The sequence below is a fragment of the Musa acuminata genome, chromosome BXJ2-4 (genome assembly GCF_036884655.1).
Source record: "Musa acuminata AAA Group cultivar baxijiao chromosome BXJ2-4, Cavendish_Baxijiao_AAA, whole genome shotgun sequence".
NCBI lineage: Eukaryota > Viridiplantae > Streptophyta > Magnoliopsida > Zingiberales > Musaceae > Musa > Musa acuminata.
Genome location: NC_088341.1, coordinates 2,220,543 through 2,247,923, shown reverse-complemented (window position 1 = coordinate 2,247,923; position 27,381 = coordinate 2,220,543). Strand labels below are relative to the sequence as shown.

Sequence of the window (27,381 nt, the reverse complement as noted above, 5' to 3'; positions counted from 1 at the left end):
CCTCGATTGGTCCTCTCATCCCTTTTCCACTGTTTAGGGCGGAGTTCCGGGAAGATCCAAGGACTTGTGAAGGCAGATAGGGACGGTGGCCATCCACCTACTGGCTCAACACGCCCCTAGGAATCGCACTGTAGGAGGAACAAGACACGACAATGGCAGAGAAGGTTTCTGCCATGTCATAGAGCGCTTCGCGTACGCTTTCCAGGTAAACGGTGCCCGTCCCATCCACCTCTCGTTTCCCACATATACTTCTCGTTGTGCATCGTCCAAATCACACAGTCATGTCCAATGACTCATCAAACTCATTATTCATTATAATCACTTTTAATCTTTCTTACAATCTCATACTTTATATCGTCATATGAAAGATCTTAATACCCCTTACGACATACAAAATGTTAAAAATGCTTGTGATTTTTGTAAAAATAAAATAAAATCCATTAAAGAAAATGTTAGTTTATGCAGAATTTAATCAAAAATTACACACGATATAATGTGAAATAGAGGAATATCACGCAGAGGAATTGGGCCTTTTCTATTAAATCGAGATGGTGTCGACATGGGCCTGGTCGAGATTGTGTCGGCCCGGCCTGAGTCGGAAAAGATGTTGGCTCAGTCCTAACTCGATGTATTTGGGCCAGGGTCCGGCCCAATGTCCCAAGATGGGCACGATTGGGATGTTGCGATAATTCAACGTGTGATTAGTTTCCAATAATCACTATATTTCTCTCGTGCAATCAATGATTTTTATGATGGCACAGGATGTACATGACCATGACCTTATCACATAAGCTTAATTATTTCGTCATTTGTTCACCGGATTAGAGAAAAAAAAAAAAAGGAGGGCCATAAGGTCACGATAATACAACTTAATCCTCTTTCATCACATTCCAACCGGACGAACATGCAATAATGATGATTCTCGAGTAGTAAAGATCCAGCGAGATATGATCTGTAAAGCCGCAACACTACTGAATGTACATCTGTATCAAAGCTGAGAGGTGTTAGATTTCTTTCTATTTTCTTCCCTTCTTGGCATTCCGATGCAGTCTATTCTCACTATCTTATTCCTGGGAAGCTTTAATTCTACGCTACAACCATTAACGAGTCTATGTTCCATATACGTATGAAGCTTTGGCTATGCGAGCAGTCCTCGTGAGAGACATGAGTGAGGGGTAAGGCGATGTATCCAAGAGGACGACAGGCTTCTGTCATCCTACCTATGTCACAGCTACGTTGATTCAAATAACCTTCGTCTTCCTACGTGTTCAAATGTTTCTTCTGTGCTACATGCAAAGCCTTAATTGCCATTAATGCACCCTGCAGCATATCAACTAACCCTCTACTGTGTTCCGCTTGCTGTATTAATGGTCGTGTGCACTGCTCTCGCTCCAGCTCTCTCTTTCATGTGTATATATACGCTCGCAGTTACTGCTTCTCCCACTTCCACAGAGCTCGACTTCCCTTCCTCTACCTCTTGAGCTCGGTCGGCATGGGGAGCGAGAAGAAAGGGAAGACTCTTGAACTCGTCCGTTTTGTGTTAATGGTGTTGTTCTTCCAGGAAGTCGTCACTCCAGCGACGAGTAGGAAGCTTGAGGGTGGCTTTGTTGACCGGAAGAACTACTACTCTCCTGACCCGAACACTACTCCGCCACGTAAAATGCTGTGACCTCATGGTTTTTGTCCCTTCTTCTATGGTACATTGATGTTGTAGTGGACTCATGACTTGCACGGTGCAGCTTCACATGCGACTCCTTGCCCGACCCCGTCCCGTGGTGGCGGTGGCAGCGGCCATGGTGCACCGTCTCGCAGGCAGCCGACGCCATCTCACGGTGGTGGAGGATACTACGCTCCGCCTTCAGTCCCCGTCGTCACCACCCCTCCTAGTCCAACATATGGCCCCGTCACTCCTGCTCCTCTCGTTCCGACGACTCCGACATACCCGGTGATCCCTTCGCCCCCTGCGACGCCGCTGCTTCCCTTCGACCCCAACACCTTTCCCTTCACTTGCGAGTAAGCGTATTACTCCAGTCTCAGCCTACCTTTTCTTCAGCTCACGGTAACATCATGTGGTTCTCTAGTTACTGGAGAACACATTCAGCGGCGATATGGGGCTTGATCGGCTACTGGGGCACCGTCGGCCAACTCTTCGGCCCACCCGCTGCTGCAGCTTTCGGGAGGAGCCTGAGGTTGCCGGAGGCACTGGCCAACACGCGCGCCGACGGGATCGGAGCCCTTTACCGAGAAGGAACAGCGTCTTTACTCAACTCCCTGGCGAACAAGAGCTTCGTGTTCAGCACGCAGCAAGTGAGGGACGCGTTCAACGCGGCGGTCGTCTCCGACAAGGCTGCCGCAGCGCAAGCCCGCGTGTTCAAGAAGGCCAACGAGGGCCACCTAAAGCACTAACTAGGCATTTAGAAGCATCGTTCGTGTACTGCTGCTTCCTTTCCTCTTTGGCAGCCGCATGCTTTCGTAGTGTAGGTTGTGGTTGGAGTCCCACTGAGGACATGCTTATGTTGGAAGTATGTGATCTGATGGTTTATCTGATGCTTGACTGTCGACGAATTCCATTTATGATGGTCATGGACTTGTTGTGACTCATGCACACCGCGTGACCCATTTCCTCCTATGTTTGTTGAAAGCAGCACAGTCACAGGACATTAAAATAAGGTTAAGATCCTCATAATCTAATTTAGAAATAACCAAAATTAAGAGACAGAGATCTAAGATCTAAACTCTCTCCGTATATAAGCATATATATGCACGCATGTTTCATACCAGATCACAAGATTCCCACCGTGTCCTCCTCAAATCTCTCCATTAGTCCGTAACCCCTCATTAATTAGTCTTCCTTCCCCCTTAGAAACGAGAAGAGATTTCCCCTGTAATCCAGAAATAAATTGACACCTCCCCGTCTTACTCGTCCCCGGTCGGAACTAGTCTTCCCACCCGCCTTCTCCGCGTTCTTACCAATCCACCACGCATTCCTCCTCCGCGACGAAGCTTCCCAATTCCGCGTCCTCTTCCTCCTCTCGAGATCCTGAGCTTTATCTTCGGATCCATCTGTTGCGAGTTGCTACCGGATCCTGACATTGGATTGCCGCTACAGCGATCGCTCTGTTCTTCTGCAAAAGGTGCGATTTTTCTCGCCTTTTTCTCGGTGCTTGCTCTTCGGATCTGGGTTTGGTTTTCGTGGATTTCGCGACAGGAGAGGGGACGATCTGAGACGGTTTTTGTTTGATGAGTTGCCGGGTTGTTTAGTAAGATCTCATCTTGGCTAATGGTGGATGATTTCCATCGTTTTGGGGGAGATCTACTGCTGTTTGGGTTAATTCTCGTTGATATTTTGTTTGTTGTCTGCGAATTGAAGATTGATTGAATTGGGACTACGAATCGACTAAAACTGTTTGCTTTTATGATGCCGTTGGTGGATCTGCGAAAGATTTGTAGTCCTCTTTCCGTCATTGCTTGGTGTGTTCTAGATCTTGGATCTGACTTGTGTGGGCAACGGGTGATCTGTTTCTGTGCAGAGTAGATGGCGGCGTACAATCCGAAGAACATCCTCATTACCGGGGCGGCAGGCTTCATCGCGTCTCATGTCGCCAACCGCCTCGTCCGGAACTACCCCGAGTACAAGATCGTCGTCCTCGACAAGCTCGATTACTGTTCCAACCTGAAGAACCTCAACCCCTCGCGCTCCTCTCCCAACTTCAAGTTCGTCAAGGGCGACATCGGGAGCGCCGACCTCGTCAACTACCTCCTCATCACCGAGTCGATCGACACCATCATGCATTTTGCAGCGCAGACCCATGTCGACAATTCTTTTGGTAACTCCTTTGAGTTCACCAAGAACAACATCTATGGCACTCATGTCCTCCTCGAGGCCTGCAAGGTCACTGGGCAGATCAGAAGGTTCATCCATGTTAGCACTGATGAGGTCTATGGGGAGACCGACGAGGATGCTGTGGTCGGAAACCATGAGGCATCTCAGCTCCTGCCGACCAACCCGTACTCCGCAACGAAAGCTGGGGCTGAGATGCTTGTTATGGCCTACGGGAGGTCATATGGCTTGCCCGTGATAACAACCCGTGGAAACAACGTCTACGGGCCGAATCAGTTCCCCGAGAAACTGATTCCAAAATTCATCCTTTTGGCCATGAGGGGTCACCCACTTCCGATTCATGGTGATGGCTCTAATGTTAGAAGCTATCTGTACTGTGAGGATGTGGCGGAGGCATTCGAAGTTGTTCTTCACAGAGGAGAAGTCGGGCATGTTTATAACATTGGAACGACGAAAGAAAGGAGAGTGATCGATGTGGCAAAGGATGTCTGCAAGCTTTTCTCACTGGAAGCAGATAGGGTCATTGAATTTGTGGAGAATCGGCCTTTCAATGACCAGAGGTACTTTTTGGATGATCAGAAGCTGAAGAACATAGGATGGTCGGAGAGGACCACATGGGAGCAGGGACTCAAGAAGACGATGGAGTGGTACACGAGCAATCCGGACTGGTGGGGAGATGTTTCAGGTGCTCTGTTGCCTCATCCACGGATGCTGATGATGCCCGGTATTGAAAGACATGTCGATGGAGCTGAAGAAACCAAGGTCACAGTTTCTCAGTCGGCAAACACTAACAGTCAGAAAAGGATGGTTGTTCCCACTCCAAGAACCTCTTCAAAGAAACCACATTTGAAGTTCTTGATATATGGTAAAACTGGATGGATCGGGGGCCTTCTCGGCATGATATGCGAAAAGCAGGGTATACCGTATGAATATGGAAGAGGGCGACTGGAAGAACGTTCCCAACTCATACTGGATATTCAAAATGTGAAGCCATCTCATGTTTTCAATGCTGCAGGTGTAACCGGCAGGCCTAATGTTGATTGGTGTGAGTCACATAAGCAGGAGACAATTCGCACAAATGTTGTGGGAACCTTGACGCTAGCAGATGTTTGCAGGGAGCATGGGCTGCTACTGATGAATTATGCCACAGGTTGTATATTTGAATATGACACTGAACACCTGGAGGGCTCAGGCATTGGTTTCAAGGAGGAAGACAAACCAAATTTTACCGGTTCATTCTATTCGAAGACTAAAGCAATGGTATTTTCTAGTTTGCTTTCAATGGCATTCTTCTTTTAACTTCATGTCATATGCATATACCTCGAAGCTAATGTATTAGTTTCCATGATGCAGGTTGAAGAGCTTCTGAAAGAATATGAAAATGTCTGCACCCTCAGAGTCAGGATGCCAATATCTTCTGATCTTAGCAACCCGCGCAATTTCATCACAAAAATCACGCGTTACAACAAGGTTGTGAACATTCCAAATAGCATGACGGTTTTGGACGAACTTCTGCCCATATCGATCGAGATGGCAAAGAGGAATTGCAGGGGCATATGGAACTTCACCAATCCTGGTGCCGTGAGCCACAACGAGATCCTAGAGATGTACAAGAGCTACATCGACCCCAGCTTCAAGTGGGTTAATTTTACACTGGAAGAGCAGGCCAAAGTCATAGTCGCACCTCGAAGCAACAACGAGATGGATGCCACAAAGTTGAAGCGTGAGTTTCCTGAGTTGCTTTCAATCAAAGATTCGCTTATTAAGTATGTCTTTGAGCCGAACAAGAAGGTCCTTTCTAACTGAGAAGCTTACTCAAGGTCGCGGTTGAAGTAGACTATTGTACTAAGCAGTAGCGCCTTAAATTCCACTTAATTATTAATACTAGCTGGTATCGAGAGATTGACTATCTAGGCGGGTGGCATCTATTTGTTTCAATTTTATTAGTTACTCTCCATGTTCTTGTTTCGGTGCACTTTGCAAGAGGCCAATTAGTCACCCAAGGTCGGAATGCATCCATTTATTGTTTTACACAAAACACGTTCTGGTTATCATGTATTTTCTCATTATTCTTTCAGAATATTCCAATGTCCTTATCAGCTATCGCCGTAATCTCGTGTCATGGACTTGACTTCCTGATTAACGGTTTATGTAAAGTGAATTTTATATAATTTTAGACATTTCGATATGTAATTGACTCATTAAACTCTGTATTTGTGATGGTTTTGCACAATTGCAATATGTAAGCGACTAATCATATAATGTAATTGCGATGATTTTGCTCAAATTCAATATAATTGACCCATTATACTGCAGATTTGTGATAATTTTGCTGTAGTCATGGAGTTTTCATACTGAGGACCCCTCTTATTAGGCTATAATAATTTGTGGAGTGTATTGTTATCAATTTAAGTTTAAATTGTTTGATGTTAGTAGTTCAAGCTCAATATGCTTATGCATCATCATAAATACATGGTATCAAATCAGTCTAATATTAAAAATGACGAGAATTTGATGGTAGGCTAGTGGTCAAGACTCAATAGGATAAGGAATCAGTCATCATGTTAATGTTTTGAACTAAGACATTAGAAAACAACATAATGTTTTGAACTAAGACATTAGATGGAAGATAACTTATTCTTATTTTATTTTTATTTATATTCTAATGCTTTAAAATTTTTTAAAATGTTATCATTATGGACGACTTAGCCACAAGATTGATCAATGTCCTCGTACCTCTAAAGAATATAAATCTAACATTTGGACCTTGGATTAGAATTCAACGATGTTCATCCTAACGTAAATCTCCAACGATGATATCGATACTAGAGACAGACAGGAGCAACATCATACGATGATGTTGGCTTCCGAAGCATCTCCTCACATCCTTTCCAAAAGATTGAAGGCAGATCCAAATGTGATAAGTCATATGGCCCTACCAATGTTTATGCTAGTATCTCTATTTTTTTTACCACAATATTCTCTACTTTAAATCATTCTGATATACCTTGGTGTATTATGAAAGACTTTTATTATATTTTACATTCACATGATAAATTAGGTGGTAGACAATTTTTTTTTAATGTTTTTAATGATTTTATTAAAGACTTTTAATGATTTTTTTAATCTAAATATACCTGATGTAATAATAGACATGGTCCTACTCGTGGTAAAAAACATTACTCGTGGTAAAAAACATTAGATTAGATTGGGTATTTGATTAGATTAGATTAGATTAGATTTGGGTAAAAAACATTAGATTAGATTGGGTATTTTTTTAATCTAAATATACCTGATAAATATACTATATCTACTAAATTAGATTGGGTATTTGATAATTCTTCTGCTTGTTCTCGTGTTGTCGAAGCTGTACAAGACAACATCGAATAGTACATAGTTGCTCCAGAAAACTCGGAACGGTGTCGCATAATATCGATCCATGCAGGTCGATTGGTACCCTCACGGAAGGTATGAGCCGAGCACCCGAGGAATCGACGATCATTAATAGACCATGTATGACTGATCTTCGTTCACAAGTATAAAAACCAACCTCTTGACTAGCGTCAGGGGTGAAACTTCGAACACTCAAACTCTCCCAAACACCACTTAACACTGACTTAGGCTTCGGAGAAATCGAGTTCGGAAATCTCCCTCCCGACTTCGACATGTATACAGGAACTTGACTAGGAAGGAATAACAACTCGACGAGGGGAGGAAGAGCAACTCCTTGCTCTACCTCGGATCAATTTTGGAGACGAAGCTCGGATTGAACCTAATGTCAATCACCTTCGTTCGAGCATCCACGTGGATGACTCTGCGTACTCGGGATTGGATCAAGCAATACAAATCCATTAGCCACGGCAAAAGGTTGCTTCCCTCGACAAAAGACAAAATTCAACTACGTTAACCTCGTCAGCCAAACTCAAAACATCAGAGAAGGTGGATCTAAGGAACCAAGGAATAGTTTTTTTATCCATTTACAAAGTATATGCAGTCTTGAGAATCTGCTCTTATCCCAAGATTGCAAATGTTAGATCTCTTCGCGTACAAAAGAGCTTCCAAATGTTAGATCTCTTCGCGTAGAATTTTTTATTGGTGTTGGGAGTAATGCTATTGTACATGATAGGCTATGATGAGAGTGATCACATTTGTTAGGGTGTATCATTTTGTTGGATGAAGGTGAAATATCTGAGGCAGAGGGAATTGGATGCTGGTCTACCAACCGGTCTTGGGGAGGACATTGACTTGGAGGACGCAATCATTTTAGATTCACTAGTGGTGGGACATCTCCTCAGCATTCACATCAGATCAAGTTGGCACTTCACTTTATGGCAATCAATGATCCAAGGGGGTCCCTTCTCTCTCTCTCTCTCTCTCTCTCTTTCTTTTGGGTTCAATGCTAATGGGAATCATAATAGGTAGATTGTTCATGAATTAATCAACAAGTATTTCAGTTTAAATGAATCAAATAGTAGAAAGTGAATCCTTATGGATTTTCATAGTTACACATTTTATTTACTTCCCAAAGCTACAAATGGAATTCCACTATGGGCACATCAAAACTCCAAAAAGAAGACATTTGCTTGTTGACATGGTAGCAAGGAGATGTGTCATCGGTGCAACATCAAGAGGAAATTGCATATTTTCTTGATGCACATATATAATAAACATAAATGAACTTTAATATGAGGCTAGTGAAGGGCTCAAAATGTATTACTATCGAATCTAATTTAAAATCATGATTAGTATTTTTTGAAAGTAAAAAAAAAATACTATCAATATGTGAAATATAAGTATAGAGATCCTTTAGAAAAAATCAAAGACAAGGAAGCCTACAATAATAAAATCAACCATAGGATAAAATTGCTCCACAATGTTAATACTAAAGAAGGCAGGCAGTGAGCAAAAGGAACATTGCTATTTTTGGTTAATCCAAATATTAATACAGTATCATTTTCATTTAGAAGACATATTATCCTAATTGATTGATACGTTAAGTCAAAACGATATATTTTTATAATAATCTGAGTCAACAAGTTGTTACTCCATATCCTTTGGATTCAACATATAACTTCACGATCTCATTGATGAATAAATAGTATATATAATCGTGCTTGAGCATTAACCAAAATCTCAATATAACGATCGTATATTATACCATAAAAGACTTTCAGATATGTTCTTAAGAGATTCTCAGCAAAATATGTTTTCGAATTTTGATGTTTGATCGAATCTTTTGAACTCTTACTAATTTAAGCATCGAAAGAATCTTATCAGGCACGCCCTGTTTGATCTCAATTTGAATCGTCACAACTCCTAGATTAAAATATTTTAATTAAGATAGAATCGATCTTGAATCTCTACTATGCTGGACAACCAGGATCGCATCCAATGCCACCAACCAACCCAATGGAAACCTTTGGTTTCCACATCGATTACTTCCCACCCAAATGATGGAAATGGACGCATGCGGATTCCACATGCATTAACTAAGTTCTCATGTCCACACCGACACATTGAATCGCCTCCCATCCATTGGGCGAGGAAGACCTCACGTGGCTTTCACGTGGGTCCAGATGTACCATTTCTGATGGACACCAACATAGCAACCAACGACTCCATCATGTGTACGCCTCTCACCACTATCATTGCCACAGCAAACAAGAATTATACCGCTACATGATTTAAATCACACCTCAACTGCTGTCAATTGGCATCCCAATAATCCCTATTTATACATATAATTTAAGAAGAATAAAGATTATTACTATTATTATTTTTTATATGTTATTGGTACGGTGAGATGATAATATATCGGATCCATTTATCGATTCAAAAGTTTGTGATGATAGATTGATGTTTGTGAACTAATATGTCGTGGCTGGTGAGCCAGCACGACCTGGTTCACGAGTCGATGTCGAGAGTCTTTGCTCGATCAAACGAGTTGCCGAGATCGATCACACCCATAGGTTGGGATGCTGGCGTCGGGATGCTGGTTAGTGTCTCTCGGTTGGGACGATCGTTCCTCGGGGGTGGTCGCTCTCCTGCACAAAAGGCTCTCGTCGGGTGGTAATCGACTTTGGGTCCTCAACGAGTAAGTTAGTGCTTGGTTCTTTTTTTTCTTTTTTTTTGCCCCTCTTAATCAAATATCTACCAGGGATTTTTATACTACTGTACGAGGGTCGACCGTATACGGGTTTGGTGCGACAGTCGATCCTCGACGGACGAGGAGATACCTTTGTGTGGCTGTCGTCCTAAGCTTTCCAGGACAAGATGTACCAAGGAATGCCTTGGTATGGATCCTAGCTCGACGTATAGGAGTACTCCTCTTGCTTACCTGGTGATGATGTGGCGCGACGTTGGTTGCGACGTGAGACCGGGGCCCAAAATATACCTTATCAGTTTCAATTTAAAGTTTCAACTGATGTTTTTCGATGATTTTATTATATGTATTTATATAATATGCGATTCACTTACCAAAGATTAGATTGATATACTGATTAGTTTGAGATCTAGTAATTAAAGATTGAAAGTATGAAGACCGATTTGACAATCTTTAATACTGAATTCAAGTGAATTTTTTTTTGTTATTTATTTATTGTTAAAAAATAATTAATTATTTATCCATTAAAAAATTTAATATTTTAATTTTGAAAAAAATATGGCCCTTTTTAATGCTTTCCTTTCGTTGATGATTAATTTGGAGATCAACAACGCAGCAGCGCCAAAAAGAGGTCGCTTCAGACCGCGGGGGAAGGATTTAGATCCGAGCTCCGCCCAAAGGTCTCAGCGAGCCTCTTCCTCTTCCTCTTCCTCTTGTTGTTCTTGTGATGGCGGCGTACCGGGCGGAGGACGACTACGACTACCTGTTCAAGGTGGTGCTCATCGGCGACTCCGGGGTGGGCAAGTCCAACCTGCTCTCCCGCTTCACCCGCAACGAGTTCAGCCTCGAGTCCAAGTCCACCATCGGCGTCGAGTTCGCCACCCGCAGCTTGACCGTCGACGGCAAGGTCGTCAAGGCCCAGATCTGGGACACCGCCGGCCAGGAGAGGTCCGTCCTTGTCTTTTCTTCGCTGTTCCTTTTCTTGATACCGGCCGAGGTTCTTTTGAATAGGGTCTGTGAGATTTTAGTTGGGATTTGGGTGTTTTAAGTGGGGTTTTGCGGGTCGATGCGGTACTCGCTTCTTGGTCTTTGGCGAACTTACAAGGAAGTCTTCTTAGATCTAAATCATAGGGTCATTCTCCTTTTCTCTTGATTGGGCATGTTATTGATGCCAGAGAAGTGGGTATAGTGAGATTGGGCCGCAAGTTTCTCCCTTGTCGTGGACTCCGAGGATTTGGACATTCCCAGATCGGAAGCTAAGCCATTTTCAATCGGTTGGTCTTCCTGGAGTTTAAGCCTTTCGCCACAAGAAAGGCATTTTAATTATCGAGGCATATCTTAGAACTGTGAGAGAGCTTGAAGAAAGAGCAAAAGTCCCAGCTTTGACAGATCTCCAGATTCTACCTGGTTCTTTCGGCCATGCGGGAGGAGCAAACGAGGAATACATGCATAACGCAAATGGAAAATACATTTATGTTTCCATGGATGCCTGGCTGTTGGCTGATGGGTTATTAAAGTTTAGTGAGCATGCTATTCCAATTCTAGAAAGAAAGTTGGCAAACCCATCAAGGCTCTTCGAAAAAGCGTCCATTTTCCAGCACCAAGGCATTTATTGGTATCTGGGGTGGATTGCTTCCCTAGTAAATCCATGAAATAAGCACATAATATGCGAATGACTGTCTAGGAACTACGAATGCTATAAAAATCTACTCCTGCATGGAGAAATAAATATACCTGAAGATTAGTATTCTTCGTTTAATTTTGTACATTACTGGGTGATTCTTAGACGGCCATACCTTGTGATAAGTTTTCTCAAGAATTATCTTCCTTTTTTTTTCGCAAATCCTTGCATTGTTTGTAGAACGTAATCAACGTGATCCATCTACAGATTAGAATGCTGTAATCTACCTTTTGAGATTGTGTTATAACTAAAATACCATGCATTGATTATTTAAATCAAATTTGTAAATGGATGCGGTTAGTTCTCTTAAAAGACATCTATCTCTCAGTCATGCGTACTAGATTCCCACTTCAATGAAGGTCCATCCATATGAGTTGTTGAATTGTTTCTTAATGTGGTGAATAGTATTTATTTCCTTAGTTCAATGCACTGTTGTAACAACACCTTCTATATGATGTTATGGGCTACCTCATGAGAGTATTTTCTAACTCGCATGTTACAGAATGGCATCTTTTCAATTTTCTGTATATTTCAATTTGGAGCCATTTTATATAGCGAGCAGGTAGTGCATGTGCAAGAAATACATGCTTGCTTGCCAGTTGTTCAGACTCGTTTTGCTTTTCAATAGAGGTTCTTATAATTTTTCTACTTTCTTCTGGTGATGAGAATTGTTTACTTTGTGTCTAGTATAATGGAACTCATTTGGCTGGAAGCAATATCTTGCAGTTGTGGCTGCCTTATTTTATCATTCCATGTCCTCATTCTAGTTCCTATGTAATTAGCTGTTCTGAAGATACATGAGTCAGAAATCCTTAGTAGGTAGGTTAATCACCTTACATTTGTGGACTATCCCAGAATAGATAAGTTCGCTTAACGGCAGCTTAGAAATGCCGATATCTCTTGCTCTCTGGCTTGATCCATGGATCCCTTATTTATTTTACACCTTACCAGCAGTTGTATCCTTTCATACTTTTACTCTGCTGAAGAATGTTATAATCCTTGAATATGGTCCTTATTCAGGCTCATGGTTGTTTCCTTTCATAGATTTGCTCTGCTTAAAGCCTTAAAGGGACTCAAATGCTTTAATGTAAAAGATAAGTTTTTTTGTTTTAAATAGAAGTAACCTGCAAGACCAGTCTCTTTTCTAATCCCTAGTTGACAATATGTTGGAAGCGTCAACTCTCCATAAAAAGAGGTTCAGGCTACACACACACACTATATATATATGTATATACATATATATATATGTATATATATGTATATATATATATATGTATATATATGTATATATATATATATGTATATATATGTATATATATATATATGTATATACATATATATATATATATACATTTATATACATATATACATATATACATATATATATATATATGTATATACATATATATATATATATATATATGGTCCTGATCCTTTTAGTAGATTCTTGGTAACTTGTTTTTTCTACCATGGAGAAAAGGAAGAAAATTAGTGAAAATTATTTGCATCTAAGTTATGTGTCAATCTCACATGGGTATTCTACTTTGAGAAATTTGCATGCTTAGAATTATTCATGGAAAGAGACAATTTCTTCATTGTATTGAACCCACATCATCAGGCCACGTGACAGTAACTTGCACAAACTTTTATAGGTACCATACTGCATGATAATTGTTGTCTGCCACACATTAGTCTTTAGTAGATATATATCCATGACAAAATGTAATGAAGGAAGTATTTTGTGATATAGGCATTGCCTATCCATGTTGAGATCATATTACAAGGTCCACATTTTTCCTTCTGCTTCGAATGCTCTTTTGTAGAGACAGTCACCATGAAACTTGCTATTGTCCATCACAAGCTGGACTAAATGCTGGTTGGTGCATAATCCTACCTTTAATTGCAGGTACCGTGCCATCACAAGTGCTTACTACAGGGGAGCTATAGGTGCATTGCTAGTCTATGATGTTACAAGGCATGCTACATTTGAAAATGTTGAACGCTGGCTGAAGGAGTTGAGGGGCCATACAGATCCTAACATAGTTGTGATGCTTATTGGGAACAAGTCGGATCTCCGTCACCTTGTCGCTGTACCAACTGAAGATGGTGAGGCTTATGCAGAGAGGGAATCACTCTATTTCATGGAGACTTCTGCACTAGAAGCAACAAATGTGGAGAATGCATTTGCAGAGGTTTTGACTCAAATTTACCGCATCGTGAGCAAGAAGGCTGTCGAGGCAGGTGATGATGCAACATCTACTGTCCCCAGTAAGGGAGAGAGAATAAATGTGAAAGATGATGTTTCTGCGCTTAAAAGAGTTGGCTGCTGCTCCAGTTAGGTAACTGTTGTGTTGCCACTGCTACTTTCTGTTCTTGATGCCTGTTGTACTTCTTTCCATGTAACCCTGGATCTGTTCCTTTCTTTGAAATTTAGACTATTATTTTTGTATCACTCTATTGTGTTGTTTTGGAAATCAACATGGAATGCTTTATCGGATTGTTCCAGTGATCGATACTGAAGAGAGATTAAGAAGGTTAAGATTCACACTGTTGTTCAGTTTGATGAATGAAATCATCAACCAAGCATTTTTCATACAGTTGGTGCAAACTTAAGCATCCATGAATTTTGTGTAGTTTCTCATTGTGGCAATTTGAAAATCCTGGAATCGACAAAACTGTTGACATTTAGTCTCACTTGTTAGCATGAAACAGTTAGTTTTAGAATAATTCTTTATGCTAACACAAACAGAGATCTTTGTGTTTGATACGAATATGTGAAGGGTTGAATGCAATATAGGTTGTAGAAATGAGATTGTTGTGGTGGATTTTGGGAACAACATAGGTGAAGTGCATAAGAGAAGAATAATCAATACCACATCATAAATCTTTAGATAAATTTGTGGAAGTTGGAGATTACTGATCATTCTCAGAGTATGTTTTTTTTTTTTTTTTTTTTCTATTTGAATCTGATGCTTTTCTTCCGATATAAAGCGAACAAATTTTACATTGTGATATTAGAAGCATGAAGTTGTGGTCAATGGAGTTGTATTTGAACATTTCATACAATCTGAAGGTGATGTTGTCATGAGTGAAGTCCAAAATCCTTTTTTCATGAGTGACATGGTAAAAGAAAACTGTGGAAATTAGGAAGACAACATGTGTTAGTCCATAACCCGACCATACTACACTGTAAATTCCTAAATGGTTTTTTCATAAACTTTCATCCTGAGTGTATTATTATTAGTTTAGCATCATAATCTTGGGGCATTGATTTAGATTCAACAAATTAATGTGTCAGCTATCTTATTAGATTTGATTTTAGGTTATATTAATCCATTATGAGGATTTTAAGTTCTTAAATAATGGAAGAATACGACATCCCGAGTTTATTCTCGCATTGAAAATAGATAAAGATTTAAATTAATTTATAAAAATATGATGTATATATTGTTATCAACTTGTACTCTTACATTTAAGGTTAGTAGTTCAAACTATTGTTAAAAAAGGTTGGATCAAGTCCTAATAATATTACTTGTAAATATAATTGGCATTATTTTCCTTCTTATATGCATCCCTTGGATCCCATGCAATTTTGCCACTTGAGAGCATGAGGTGAAATTTCAGAAGCTAATTATCAGATGTTCACCAAGGTTTCTCATCACACAATGTGTTCAGTCCAAGTGTTGGAAGTTAATTTATGATATGATATCAGGTTAATTTGTTTCAGGGTCTATATGTTTATTCGTTTGTGTTGTAAATTCTGATTGCTGCACCCAATTCTGGTGGTCGTAGAGACAAAGATACTGTGTGGATTCTCTCCACTAAACTAAGCATGGCAGCAAAAGCTATGACTAAATAGCAAAAGAATGACTCGGAAGTGTCGGGACTGAGACACTGGTGATCATAGGATCCTCCGGTCTTTCACCTTCCATTTGCATCAGCGGATCACGCGCGAGCAATCCGACAAGCCGCACTTACAAAGGAAGAGAGCATCGGATTCGCTGTCACCGCTGACCACGCCGTCAAAGTATGAGCACTCTCGCTTCCCGTCCCTCTCACCCATGCTCAGATCCCCCTCTCTCTCTCTCTCTCTCTCTCTCAAGATTCTTTTGGATGAGACGGAGAAAGAGACTCAAGAGAAGATAGAGAGAGAGAGAGAGAGAGTAGTAATCTTTCGCTAAACAAAGGTTGAAAGAAAAAGGCAGCAGTGGAGCTACAGGCAATTGGCTTTTCTTTTCAGGAGTCAAAGCTTTTACTGTTTTGGTCTTTGTCTTTACACGCCTACTTGGTGTTCCGGATGATCAAACCTAACTCACCCTCTAACAAAGAGAGAGAGAGAGAGAGAGAGAGAGAATGGCCAAAAGAGAAAGGAAGTAGAGCCCAAAATGTAAGAAAAAGAAAGCTGCAGCATTACATAAAATAACAAAAAGAAGGCACCATTTCCAACACCCTGCAATCATCCAACTCTTTCTCTTCTCAACCTTCTCTGTCTTCTTCCTCCTCGCCATCATTCTGCGACGTGACTCCGCAGCACTCGCCTCCTCCTCCCCCTCCTTGATGTTTCTTTAAGAAATCTTCCAGTGGATTCAATTACAAGTAATATTACATGACGCATTTCGTCGAACAGTATCTACAAATGAAGCAACAGAGACACGACAAACTCACAAAAGCTAAAAGAGTTCTTTCAGCTCCCTCCTCCCAACACAGACAGATCCGAAAGAGCTCTGCCAATCGAACATCACTGTTCGATCCTTCTCTATGCATTTTGATTTCGACATCAGTTCTGATAAGAATCCAAACAGAAATGATCAAACTTTGCTGACGATTGCTTCCGCCGATCTCCCCTCTCCGGGATCGCTCCTTGATCGCGTCAGCGGCGACTCCGAATCTGCACACCGAGTTGACCCGGTCGTCGTTAGAATAGGTTTTATGTGTACTGTGCACCGAGTGTGACCGGAACCGGAAGCGATCGTTCGTACCTCTGTTGAAGGATCGCTTGCAGTGGGCGATGGCGCTCTGAATCCCGTCTTGCTGTTCCAGGAGCGAGTCGTCCCGCCTCTCGGGCGCCAGTGTTGGCGATCGGACCGATGCGACGGCCGCCGATGCCGACCGGCTCTTTCTTAGGCTCCGGTACGCCACCTTCCTCCCCGCCGGGAGGTTCACGTCTTGCGACTTTAGGGATCCCTTGAAGCTTGTCGCGGCTGAAGCCGGCTCTTTCAGCTGGTCACCTCCCCCACCCGCCTCTCCGCCCTCCCAGGCCGGCCGAACCTTCCCGGCCCCGCCGGAGCTCCGCGGCCCGGAGAACCGGAGCTTCTCGCCGTACCGCCTCGAGATCCTGATGTAAAGCGGCTTAATTTTGCTAAGACACCTGCGGAGCACGTCTCTGGGGAGCTTCCTCTCGTCCGACGCCGGCAAATCGTCGTCGGCGTAATGCCGCACAGATCTGCTGCTGCTGGAGCTCCTCCAGCTGTTGTTCCTGGTGAAGAGCGACGCCAGCGACACCTCCTCCACCTTGAACTTGACAAAGAATTTGTTTTGGTGCTGCTGCTTTGGGGACGCTGACGACGTAGCGGGTGAGGCGCCGGGGTTGAGCTCCGACGACGTCGACTTCGACCTCCTGTGAAAGCCCAGCTTAAAGACGCGGAACCTGGCAGCAGATTTGAGGAGGAAGGCAGGGGCTTGAGGCTTGGACGACTTGGGCAGCTCGGAGGCATCGAAGTCCCTCAACGAAGAAGGCCCGAGCGGGACCAGCTCAAAGAAAAGGCCGTCGGAAGTTAAGATTGAGGGGACAGGGTCGCGCCGGAGGCTGCCGCCGTCCGGGGACGCTGTGAGGCCGAACCCCTCCTCCGCCGTCTTGCCCGCGTTGGAGGAAAACCGCCGCTTCTCCCGCCTGAGGACCTCGTCCCCCCGCAGTGGCACGGCGAACTCAATGTCGAAGAAGGGCCCATCGTCATCACTGCCGCCGGGGACGCCGTCGTTAAAGTCTTGATCGCGGACGTTGGTGGTGATCGTAGTGACGGCGCCTCCGCCACCGGGCTTACCATGTGTGAGCAGTCTGAGGAGCTCCATGCAGCCTGCCTGTGTGACTTGTGTGAGGTGTTTCTCCAAGGCTTTTATGGGGGTTTGGCTCCGAGAAGGTCACGCGAAGGGGGAGTCGCCTGCCTTTGTGCCGCAAGCAACAGCGGTAATAGTAGCGGTCGCGTCGCAGTTTCCACGGAGGACCAAAAAATTGGAACCTTTCTTTGACTTGAGCCGGAGGTCTACTGAGCACATGTCAGAACGCTCTCAGAGAAGTTTCTATACGCCAACATCATCCACCCTTCATTTCTCCTCCAAAAGACGACTACGATGAGATCAAATCACAAGCGTGTCCAAATCTTAAAGCGAAAAAAATGGAATCGTACCGTAGGAGAAGGTAACGATAACAAGAACGACAGGATCTCAGAAATCATGTTAGGATTTAAGCTCCATCTACACGTATCTAAACGAATCTGTACGGGGAGGAGATGACAAAGCGGCGTTCGAATACTAAATCTTCTGGTTCGTACCTGAGCCTGATGAGCGAAAACATAGATTATGGAGAGAGGGCAGGGCAGGGAGGTCGATCGGCCTTCTCGTCGCGTGCGCTAAAGGTGGTGTGAGCAAAAGAAGACGGAAAGAAAGGGAGGGTGGGGAAGCGGGAGTTGTTCTTGGAAATGGGTGATGATGATCTGATCTGGGTGTGATGCATGTGCCGCAGGAAGCTTCGGCCAAAGTGGAGCGGCGGAGCGTCCGTATGCAGTGGTGGAGTGGGGTGGGGGGAGGGGGAGGGGTTGCTTTGCAGCTTTCTTCTTATCCTTCTTCTTCTTCTTCTCCTTCTTCTTCTCTTTTCTTTTCGGGGTGGATGAGGAATGATGGCAGGGAAGCCGCAGATGTTATCATCATGCCACTGATCTCCAGTTTCAGGTTTTGGTACGATTAGCGCACACTCAGGTGAAGCCACTGAAGGAATGATGATGACGACGATGATGATGAAGAGCAATGGGCTGCTTCTTTCTTTAATGAGTTGTTGGGGACAGCGGCGCTGTCTCTTAGTACTGAGATCATATGGATATACATGCGTACAGTATGTATGTTGGATGGAAGAAAGCAGCAGAGAATATGGATTGCTTCTCATGTGTATTCGAGCTTGTAATTAAAAGCAGACTCCACCAACAACAGTTCGATGCAGCTTCACGGAGAAATCCAATGCTGCAGGCCTCTGTGGGAGAAAGAAAGAGAGAGAGAGATTACATGGACTGAGTCAAAGTGAACCTCAGGTCAAGTCTATAGGGAGTTTCACCACAAGGGCTGCTTGTCCCTGTGGGGATCAACATTAACTATGGAAACCAAGTGATAGGAATTGAATACAGGAGGGATATGGAAATGGGGTGGGAGTATACATTAAAGAAACTATGAGACCAGAAAGAACGTAGTCATATGCTCATCAACTCCTTTTGAAAAGGTCTCATCAGAGCATCACGCCACAATCAATTTAGCAATGAGCCCACCATTACCCCCATCTCTCACACACACACGCAAGAGAAAGAAAAATAACAATAGAAAAAAGAAAGAAAAGTACGATCAAATTATATATAAAAAACACTTCTTTAAAACTTTGATCATTAAATTTTATCCACACTGACACTATGCAAAAGTCTAGTAATAATAAGCCTTAGTGGAATCGGTCAAAATTAACTTATGTTAAATATCAATTAAAATCATTATATTATATGCCAAACTTAGTATACGTAACATAACTCTTTCAATTATTAGTGATGTAAGATTATTCTTTTAAGTCTATCTCATTTTATCTATACTTACCAACTTTTTGGAATGTTTTAGAAGTTTGCAAACCACAAAAATATCAATCAACTTAATTCAAGTTAGACCCCCAACCTTTCTTATTAAATTATATTTTAATATTTTTTGTATTAAAAAGTAGTTCAAATTTATGAATAAAATAATTTAAATTTATGATCTTAAATTTAAAACTAACTAAATTATAAAAATTCATACATAATTCTTGAAATATAGATATGTCTAATTAAATAAATTAGAACTATTATGTAATCTAAAAATAAAAAAAATTAATAATTAAATTAATTTTAAAAAATTTTAAGCGTAAGTGATTATTATAAGTCAAATAATCATTCAAACATCATAAATCGATTATCATCATAAATTTTTAAAATTTTTAAATATAATCCAAAATTAATTATACTATAATAAAGGATCTTATCTCACCATGGGGTCCTTTTCTCAAAAAATACATTCCTCAATCTTTCACTATCTTAAAAATGATAAAACAAGAGCCTCCTTTATACGAGAGAAGATGAACTCTTTCTAAAAGATAAATAATAATAATTTATATTTTAAATTTATTTTTATTTTACTTTCACAATACCGATTTCTGACCTATATTTATATTATATGTGAGGATAGATGAAAGGATTTTATACATGAATATTAAATTGACATGTTTTTTTTAACCCAAGCATGTATTAAATAAATTTTGAATTGACAATACAAGTCTATATATGTCATAGGATGTTAATTTTAATTGATGACACATATAGGGTTGATAGCGTTCCATATGTTTGTCACCACCTAACCAAGCTTTCATGTACACTAAAAGAAATCGTTCAATCTCTCACATGTTTAAGTTCCAACAACAGTGTTGTCATACTTATAATTATAATCAAATGTTGTGCATCATAACTTTCTGGTCCGTCGGTGGTGATATGATGTCCCATCGAGAAATTTTAATGTCTCCTTGTACATGTAGCATCTTTTTCGTATAGCTTATAGTTGAACTATATTCACAATGCCTTTGTAGCATAATAAATTACTTGCACTAACACATATTATACGATCGTTGTTATCGGTTTGATGTTGATGATTAGTCAATTTATCACCGAGGTTCCAACTCTCCATCTAGATTAAGTATGTCTCATATCTATATTCCGGATTAGCTTTAGCTTGGGTTAAATTTATTTAGCTACTTGATTAAGCATACGATAACCTACGAAATGAACTTATCTGATTTTTAGAAATTAACATAAAATATCGTATGTTGGTGTGAATGTCAAAAAATTCAAAGAATATAAATGAAAATTATATTGGTGATAGTAACAGCTAAGAGATGGATTAGTCGTACTTAACCATCTCATCGATTGGCTTCTTTCTCAGTCACCTTTATTGGTTGGCTTTTTGTACGTTCCAAACGAAGTGCCTTATGTGCTTGACTGTTGACTTTTCTTCTTCGTGGATTGCTGGATTTGTCTAATGTCTTTGGATGCTTTCCACATGTAAAATTCCCACGCTTCTCCAATCATTCGTTCTTTTTGAAGCACTACCTCTACCACTGTCACTTTTCTTTTCAAAAGCAAATTCCTTTTAACTTGTTGATTTAAAGTGTCATTATGCTTAAACTATTTCTTAGGTTTATAATATATTTTTTGTCTTTTACCTTTTGATTTTTATTTTTTGTCATGTTCCTTTGTATATTCCTGCACTAAATACTGAAATAAAATAGGATGCATTCTCGAAGAAAACTAAAATTTTTAAATAGCACCCTAATTTTTTAAAAAAATTTCTCAATATATTTTTTAAAAAAATGATCATTTTACCCTTGTTGACCACACTATCTTTGCCTTATTGGTCAAACCTTCTCACCCGTTAGCTCTTGCTCACGGTCTATCGCTCACTTGTTAGTTTTCGTCGTAGTCGACTACAACCCTTACGTAAAGAATGAGGGGTCATTCGTCGACCTTTGCACCGATGTTCATCGACGAGAAAAAAGGAAGAGAAATTTAAAAAAAGAAAAAAAAACGAATCTAACAAAAATCAATAGGATCTATAATAATAATAATCATGAAGGCTAAGGTACGATTAGGATTGGAGTTTTTACAAAGATTATCGATAAAAAATTTTTAAAATTTTGAGTGATAAATAATATTTTTACACAGCTAGAAGTTATCTATCAAAAAATTTTAAAATTAAAGGATTTAAAAAATTAATTAAAATTTTTTTTTTTTCTCCAAAAATTCACCCAAGAAAATAACTCTGCTATGCGCAGATGGACGCATGTGTCGTTTTGCGTCTGCCCATCGTCTCCGACCAAATAAGATGGACCACCAGATTCCTCTTGCGCCCTCCGTCTCTCCTCACGCGTACCAACTTCGCGTCCGACTTTGATGTCCTTCAGTCCGTCATTTCCAACATCCGAACACGAGCCACATGTCACGGCGCACACACATAATATTAAGCACCTAAAGCCCCCCTCACACTCGGCCCGCACCAACTCCGTCGCAGCCGCCATGGCCTCCACCCTCGGAGCTCGCTCCCTCAGCCTCCCAACCTCATCCAAAACCACACAGACCACCACATCCTCTCTGATCCCACTGAGCCAAAGCCCCTCCTGTACCAGAGGTAATCCCCCCAAATTGGCTTCAACGCCCGCTCGACGCCAACTCTCTCCTCCAACCACACGCATCAGTGCTAACCTCTTCTCTGCACGGAAGCCTCCTAGTGATTCTGGGCCAAGTACTCTCCTCTCCTCCTCTTTGTGTAGGATTTGGGGTTCTCTTCGGTTTTAGGTCTTTGTTGACGAGGTGAAGGCTTCAGATAAGGTACAGGAGCTGTGCGTGTATGAGATCAACGAGCGCGACCGCGGGAGCCCCGCCTACCTCCGCCTGAGCCAGAAGGAAGTCAACTCCCTCGGCGATCTCGTCCCCTTCAGCAACAAGGCGAGCCGGAGCTCCTCGGCCTCGTCGTTTCCATGCTCTTTGGATCTTGGTATTGACATCGTCTTCTTCTTGTGTGTCTGTGTGTGGAGTAGTTGTACTCGGGGAATCTGGAAAAGCGGGTGGGCATCACGGCGGGGATCTGCGTGCTGATCCAGCACGTGCCGGAGAGGGGCGGCGACCGCTACGAAGCCATCTACAGCTTCTACTTCGGCGACTACGGCCACGTCTCGGTGCAGGGGGCGTACCTGACCTACGAGGACTCTTACCTGGCCGTGACCGGCGGCTCCGGCATCTTCGAGGGCGTCTACGGCCAGGTCAAGCTGCAGCAGATCGTCTTCCCCTTCAAGCTCTTCTACACCTTCTACCTCAAGGGGATCCCCAACCTGCCAAAGGAGCTGCTCGGCACGCCGGTGCCACCTTCTCCCACCGTCGAACCCACCCCCGCCGCCAAGGCCGCCGAGCCCCACGCCGCCGTCAAGAACTACACCAACTGACCACGGTCGGTGAGCTCGCAGGCCGCAGACGAAATAATGACCTCATCGCGACGCTAGTCGAGTGGAGGGAGGAGATATCCCCTTTGGAAGTGTATTGTAATTGCTGTGCTTCATTGCTCTTAGTTATGCTTTATATATTATAGCTCATAACAAAAACAATAATGGTAAATTCACTTATTGAATATGAATAACAAATTGGTGCCATCTTCTCCCACCATCAAACCGAACTACACCAACTGATCACGGTCGGTGAGCGCGCAAGCCACAGACGAAATAATGACCTTATCGTGACGTGAGTCGAGTGGAGGTGACTGTGGAGGGAGGAGATATCCCCTTTGGAAGTGTATTGTAATTGTTGCTCTTAGTTATGCTCTATATAATGTAGCTCATAACAAAAATAATAATGGTAAATTCACATATTGAATATGAATAACAAATTGGTGCCACCTTCTCCCACCGTCGAACTCACTCCCATCGCCAAGACCGTCGTCAAGAATTACACCAACTGATCACGGTCGACGAGCGCGCAGGCCGCAGACGAAATAATGACCTCATCGCGACGTGAGTCGAGTGGAGGTGACTGTGGAGGGAGGAGATATCCCCTTTGGAAGTGTATTGTAATTGCTGTGCTTTATTGTTCTTAGTTATGCTCTATATAATGTAGCTCATAACAAAAACAATAATGGTAAATTCGCGTATTGAATATGAATAACAAATTGGTGCCACCTTCTCCCACCGTCGAACCCACCCCCGTCGCCAAGGCCATCGAGCCTCACGCCACCGTTAAGAATTACACCAACTGACCATGGTCGGTGAGCGCGTAGGCCGCAGACGAAATAATGACCTCATCGTGACACGAGTCTGAGTGGAGGTGATTGTGGAAGGAGGAGATATCTCCTTTGGAAGTGTATTGTAATTGATGTGCTTCATTGCTCTTAGTTATGCTCTATATAATGTAGCTCATAACAAAAACAATAATGGTAAATCCGTGAATATGAATAGCAAATTGGTGACACAATAACCCAAAAAATGGATCGCCGTTGCCGGGGATCGAACCCGGGTCACCCGCGTGACAGGCGGGAATACTCACCACTATACTACAACGACTTCTTGCTTATGTTTTATGATTATATTTACTTAAAACTAAAGTAATATGACGTGTCTCACTCTCCGACAGGTTTCTCTCTGCACCCCTAGTGTTTTCTTCGTAGAATTCAGAGGCTGATTTCAACCTGTTACCAACTCTCAGTCATGTCATCCTTATCTTTCATTCATGAGTTTCCCTATCCATTTGCTGACACATGTATCATCTTTTATGACCGCCAGCCGACCATTTGAGAATTTTCAACGCATTTGAAATCCATCACCTGGTTGTTCAACAACCAGAGGAGTATGGGGGACATCATCTTCTCGGTCTGCATCTTTACTCAGGTGCATATGAAGTTAAATACTGAATTCCTGATATCTCTCATTCGAACACCTGCGAAGAATCCGTGGTCTCACTGCATGGCTTCCCTATACTTCCCTGGTTGTTCTCTCGCCATGCTCTGTCTACTCTTCCCTGTGCTACACCATTGTGTGGGAGATTACGTACCTCTTGCTTCCATGCTTTTGGCTGGCGACAATCAATCATGGGTCTCTGAGAACAAGGTCTTCGCATTTGGATTCGCTCCGACTTCTGAAGGTACTGGTGATGAATTCTTCTTGGCAATATGGTATGTCAGTCTTCCTGGTGATCCTACTATAGTTTGGTCTCCTAACAGGTAGCTTTATGATCTCGATATCCTCTTTCTTCTGCAATGCACTTGTGGCCTGAGAAGATTTGTGCTGGCATCACTTGCAGAGACTTTCCGGTGGGGAGAGATGCGGTGGTGAAGCTGGACTCTTCTGGAGAACTCGTCCTTGTCGATGGCAACACCTCGATGTGGACATCCAATAATTCCCATTTGAATGCGAACTGTGGATTGATGTCGGACTCGGGAAATTTCATCTTGTACACAGGCGGCAGCAGCGACCGCCGAGCGGTGTGGCAGAGCTTCTCTCATCCCTCCGACACCCTCTTGCCCGGCCAGCCTCTCTCGGTCGACCTTGAGCTCACATCAGCCATGTCTCCACTCGGTTACTACTCGCTCAAAATGCTTCAGCAGCGCACTTCCCTCAGCCTCGGCCTGACTTATGTCTCCCCAACTCCGTCATTAGCATCTCATACCAACTACTCTTACTGGTCCAGTCCGGAGATATCCAACGCCACAGGCGATGTCGTCGCTGTGTTGGATGAATCCGGCAGTTTTGGCATCAGCTACGGCACATCTTCAGCTGGTACGATGTACGTCCACAAGAACGACACCGGAGGAAGCCAATCCGTTCCGCGTCGAGTGACGGTTGGGATGGATGGAAATCTTCGTCTCTACCGATGGGACAGCAATGGTGTGGCGACGAACTGGGTGGTCGAGTGGTCTGCCGTGTCGAATCCATGCATGGTGGCAGGAATCTGTGGTAGCGGGATCTGCATCCTGGATTCCAACAAGAACAGCGCAAGTTGTAGATGCTTGCCGAGAACGTACCCGGTGGACGTCGGGGCCAAGGGTTGCTTGTCAAGCGTGCCGTCAACACCAGCGAACTGCACTGAGAACAGGAAGACTCCTGTCAGGATGGAGATGATGGCACAAACCAATTACTACTTCTCTGGAGCTTCAACGATCTCGAACTACAGTCGGGTGTCGAAGGCTTCGGAGTGCGCCGAACGTTGCCTAGCAGACTGCGAGTGTGTGGCGTCAGTTTATGGGCTGCAAGAGGAGAAGACATATTGTTGGACGTTGAAAAGCATGGTATTTGGAGGACTACAGGATCCGAGTTCAACTCTTTCCGTGAAGGTTGGGATCAACAGCTCAGGGACAGGGGAATCAGGATCGGCAGGGCAAAGTCCTGGTGAATCATCGTCGGGCCACCATGTTCATGTGCTGCTTGTGCCTTTGCTTCTCTGTCTCACTCTTCTGGTTGTGCTCTTAAGCATGCTGTTATTTTACAGCATGCAGAGAAGGAGAAGGCAACGACAGCAGAGAATGATCGGCAACTGTATGAGCCTCTCAGGAGCTCTTTCACATTTCAGCTTTCATGATCTGCAGACTGCCACATCCAATTTCTCTCGATTGCTTGGAACAGGTACCTGCACACTAGTAATGAATATCTCAATTCAGCATGCAAGGAGAGAGTTTGATGCTTCAAAGCTTTAACTATGACATACTAATCCCTGTATTTTGCTGATATTTGTTCACAGGAGGATTTGGAAGTGTGTACAAGGGAGTTCTCAGAAATGGGACTATGATTGCAGTAAAGAAACTAGATAAGCTGTTACCTCACGGGGAGAAGGAGTTCATAACAGAAGTCACCACCATTGGCTCCATGCACCATTTGAACTTGGTCAGCCTCTGTGGATTTTGCTCCGAGCAATCGCATCGGTGAGTGTCCCAACCCATCTTTTTGCTTCTGCAGTAGAATTAGCGTTCAACAGATCTTTTATCTTCTTCTTCTTCTTGCGAGCAGGCTTTTAGTGTATGAGTATATGAGCAACGGCTCGCTGGATAAGTGGATATTTCCATCAGCGCAGGACAGGCTACTGGACTGGCGAACTCGCTTCGACATAGCCATCGCCATTGCTCAAGGGATCGCATACTTCCATGAGCAGTGCAGGAATCGGATAATCCACTGTGACATCAAGCCGGAGAACATTTTGTTGGACGAGAACTTCTGCCCCAAGGTATCAGACTTCGGACTGGCGAAGCTAATGAGCAGGCAACACTCGCATGTAGTCACCACGGTGAGGGGCACGAGAGGCTACTTAGCTCCAGAGTGGGTGAGCAACCGGCCCATCACCGTCAAGGCCGACGCTTACAGCTACGGGATGCTGCTCCTGGAGATTGTCGGAGGACGCAGGAACCTCGACACGTCTCTGGACGAGAAAGAGTTCTTCTACCCTGGTTGGGCTTTCAAGGTACTCCCACTCCCAGCATCCTGATACGACAAAATCAAATTACATGACCGAACTTGTGATTCAATCTTGCAGGAGATGATGAATGGGACGCCTACAAACGCTGCGGACAAAAGATTCAAGGGGAATGTGGAAGAAGAGGAGTTACTAAGAGCACTCCGTGTTGCTTTTTGGTGCATCCAGGAGGACGCATCGGTAAGGCCTTCCATGGGGGAGGTGGTGAGGATGTTGGAAGGGGCAGTTGCTATCGTAGCGCCTCCCATGCCGCAGGCGGTGGTGGAGTTCGAAGAAGAAGGTCTGCACAGAGTCTACAGAGCAATGAAAGGGATTTACTTTGATCTGCCATCGTCTTCCTCTGCAATGCCTAGCTATAGATCATCGAAGGCCACGTGTAGTCACTCCGCCATGTCACCGAGATAAAAGGACTCCGATATAGTGGAATTAAAATGAAATGAAAAGGATAACGCACTACCATGTGAATGGGTCACCTGCACGCCACGTGAGA

At 43.0% G+C, this 27,381-nt stretch overlaps 6 protein-coding genes and 1 non-coding gene across 10 annotated transcripts; 5 read left to right on the top strand and 2 right to left on the bottom strand.

Moving 5' to 3' along the window:
- Positions 1–1,434: 1,434 nt before the first annotated feature.
- LOC135609442 (protodermal factor 1-like) lies at positions 1,435–2,559 on the top strand. The gene is made up of 3 exons (XM_065102734.1): positions 1,435–1,655; positions 1,740–2,013; positions 2,082–2,559. Exons 1-3 carry the CDS (start codon positions 1,493–1,495, stop codon positions 2,404–2,406), a joined length of 762 nt encoding a protein of 253 aa, XP_064958806.1. The 5' UTR covers positions 1,435–1,492; the 3' UTR covers positions 2,407–2,559.
- A 236-nt stretch (positions 2,560–2,795) lies between these two features.
- Positions 2,796–5,944, top strand: LOC135609441 (trifunctional UDP-glucose 4,6-dehydratase/UDP-4-keto-6-deoxy-D-glucose 3,5-epimerase/UDP-4-keto-L-rhamnose-reductase RHM1-like). 3 transcript variants are annotated; one of them, XM_065102731.1, is made up of 3 exons: positions 2,796–3,134; positions 3,531–5,101; positions 5,195–5,944. In XM_065102731.1, the coding sequence occupies exons 2-3, from the start codon at positions 3,536–3,538 to the stop codon at positions 5,645–5,647; spliced, it is 2,019 nt and encodes a 672-aa protein (XP_064958803.1). In that variant the 5' UTR covers positions 2,796–3,134; positions 3,531–3,535; the 3' UTR covers positions 5,648–5,944. The 3 variants fall into 3 exon arrangements, with proteins under 3 accessions (XP_064958803.1, XP_064958805.1, XP_064958804.1); XM_065102733.1 differs by having other exon boundaries at positions 2,814–3,134; positions 3,536–5,101; XM_065102732.1 differs by lacking the exon at positions 2,796–3,134 and having other exon boundaries at positions 3,180–5,101.
- Positions 5,945–10,543: 4,599 nt separating this feature from the next.
- Positions 10,544–14,130, top strand: LOC103980242 (ras-related protein RIC2). The gene is made up of 2 exons (XM_009396569.2): positions 10,544–10,892; positions 13,532–14,130. Exons 1-2 carry the CDS (start codon positions 10,672–10,674, stop codon positions 13,962–13,964), a joined length of 654 nt encoding a protein of 217 aa, XP_009394844.1. The 5' UTR covers positions 10,544–10,671; the 3' UTR covers positions 13,965–14,130.
- Positions 14,131–16,170: 2,040 nt separating this feature from the next.
- Positions 16,171–18,446, bottom strand: LOC135609440 (probable membrane-associated kinase regulator 2). Its single transcript, XM_065102729.1, has 3 exons — positions 18,174–18,446; positions 16,605–17,968; positions 16,171–16,513 (listed from the first exon to the last, which is right to left on the bottom strand). Exons 2-3 carry the CDS (start codon positions 17,692–17,694, stop codon positions 16,434–16,436), a joined length of 1,170 nt encoding a protein of 389 aa, XP_064958801.1. The 5' UTR covers positions 17,695–17,968; positions 18,174–18,446; the 3' UTR covers positions 16,171–16,433.
- Positions 18,447–21,909: 3,463 nt separating this feature from the next.
- On the top strand, positions 21,910–23,092 carry LOC135609439 (allene oxide cyclase, chloroplastic-like). The gene is made up of 3 exons (XM_065102728.1): positions 21,910–22,191; positions 22,273–22,394; positions 22,487–23,092. Exons 1-3 carry the CDS (start codon positions 21,966–21,968, stop codon positions 22,886–22,888), a joined length of 750 nt encoding a protein of 249 aa, XP_064958800.1. The 5' UTR covers positions 21,910–21,965; the 3' UTR covers positions 22,889–23,092.
- An 831-nt stretch (positions 23,093–23,923) lies between these two features.
- On the bottom strand, positions 23,924–23,995 carry TRNAD-GUC (transfer RNA aspartic acid (anticodon GUC)). The gene has a single exon. It is a non-coding gene; the product is annotated as a tRNA-Asp (tRNA).
- Positions 23,996–24,178: 183 nt separating this feature from the next.
- On the top strand, positions 24,179–27,296 carry LOC135609437 (G-type lectin S-receptor-like serine/threonine-protein kinase At5g24080). Of its 2 annotated transcripts, none has more exons than XM_065102722.1 (5): positions 24,179–24,651; positions 24,732–26,050; positions 26,166–26,346; positions 26,432–26,879; positions 26,952–27,296. In XM_065102722.1, the coding sequence occupies exons 1-5, from the start codon at positions 24,281–24,283 to the stop codon at positions 27,294–27,296; spliced, it is 2,664 nt and encodes an 887-aa protein (XP_064958794.1). In that variant the 5' UTR covers positions 24,179–24,280. The 2 variants fall into 2 exon arrangements, with proteins under 2 accessions (XP_064958794.1, XP_064958795.1); XM_065102723.1 differs by having other exon boundaries at positions 24,452–24,572.
- The last annotated feature ends 85 nt before the right edge of the window (positions 27,297–27,381 follow it).

Excerpts from the sequence above, each read along its gene's own strand:
- LOC135609437 (XM_065102722.1), top strand. The coding sequence starts at position 24,281 with ATGGGGGACATCATCTTCTCGGTCTGCATCTTTACTCAGGTGCATATG. Across the intron at positions 26,347-26,431 it reads TGCTCCGAGCAATCGCATCG|GCTTTTAGTGTATGAGTATA; the intron begins GTGAGTGTCCCA and ends TCTTGCGAGCAG. Across the intron at positions 26,880-26,951 it reads ACCCTGGTTGGGCTTTCAAG|GAGATGATGAATGGGACGCC; the intron begins GTACTCCCACTC and ends TCAATCTTGCAG.
- LOC135609442 (XM_065102734.1), top strand. The coding sequence starts at position 1,493 with ATGGGGAGCGAGAAGAAAGGGAAGACTCTTGAACTCGTCCGTTTTGTG. Across the intron at positions 1,656-1,739 it reads CCCGAACACTACTCCGCCAC|CTTCACATGCGACTCCTTGC; the intron begins GTAAAATGCTGT and ends TGCACGGTGCAG. Across the intron at positions 2,014-2,081 it reads ACCTTTCCCTTCACTTGCGA|TTACTGGAGAACACATTCAG; the intron begins GTAAGCGTATTA and ends GTGGTTCTCTAG.
- LOC135609439 (XM_065102728.1), top strand. The coding sequence starts at position 21,966 with ATGGCCTCCACCCTCGGAGCTCGCTCCCTCAGCCTCCCAACCTCATCC. Across the intron at positions 22,192-22,272 it reads TCCTAGTGATTCTGGGCCAA|ATAAGGTACAGGAGCTGTGC; the intron begins GTACTCTCCTCT and ends TGAAGGCTTCAG. Across the intron at positions 22,395-22,486 it reads TCGTCCCCTTCAGCAACAAG|TTGTACTCGGGGAATCTGGA; the intron begins GCGAGCCGGAGC and ends TGTGTGGAGTAG.
- LOC135609440 (XM_065102729.1), bottom strand. The coding sequence starts at position 17,694 with ATGGAGCTCCTCAGACTGCTCACACATGGTAAGCCCGGTGGCGGAGGC. Across the intron at positions 16,514-16,604 it reads CAAGCGATCCTTCAACAGAG|ATTCGGAGTCGCCGCTGACG; the intron begins GTACGAACGATC and ends CTCGGTGTGCAG.
- LOC103980242 (XM_009396569.2), top strand. The coding sequence starts at position 10,672 with ATGGCGGCGTACCGGGCGGAGGACGACTACGACTACCTGTTCAAGGTG. Across the intron at positions 10,893-13,531 it reads GACACCGCCGGCCAGGAGAG|GTACCGTGCCATCACAAGTG; the intron begins GTCCGTCCTTGT and ends CTTTAATTGCAG.
- LOC135609441 (XM_065102731.1), top strand. The coding sequence starts at position 3,536 with ATGGCGGCGTACAATCCGAAGAACATCCTCATTACCGGGGCGGCAGGC. Across the intron at positions 5,102-5,194 it reads ATTCGAAGACTAAAGCAATG|GTTGAAGAGCTTCTGAAAGA; the intron begins GTATTTTCTAGT and ends TCCATGATGCAG.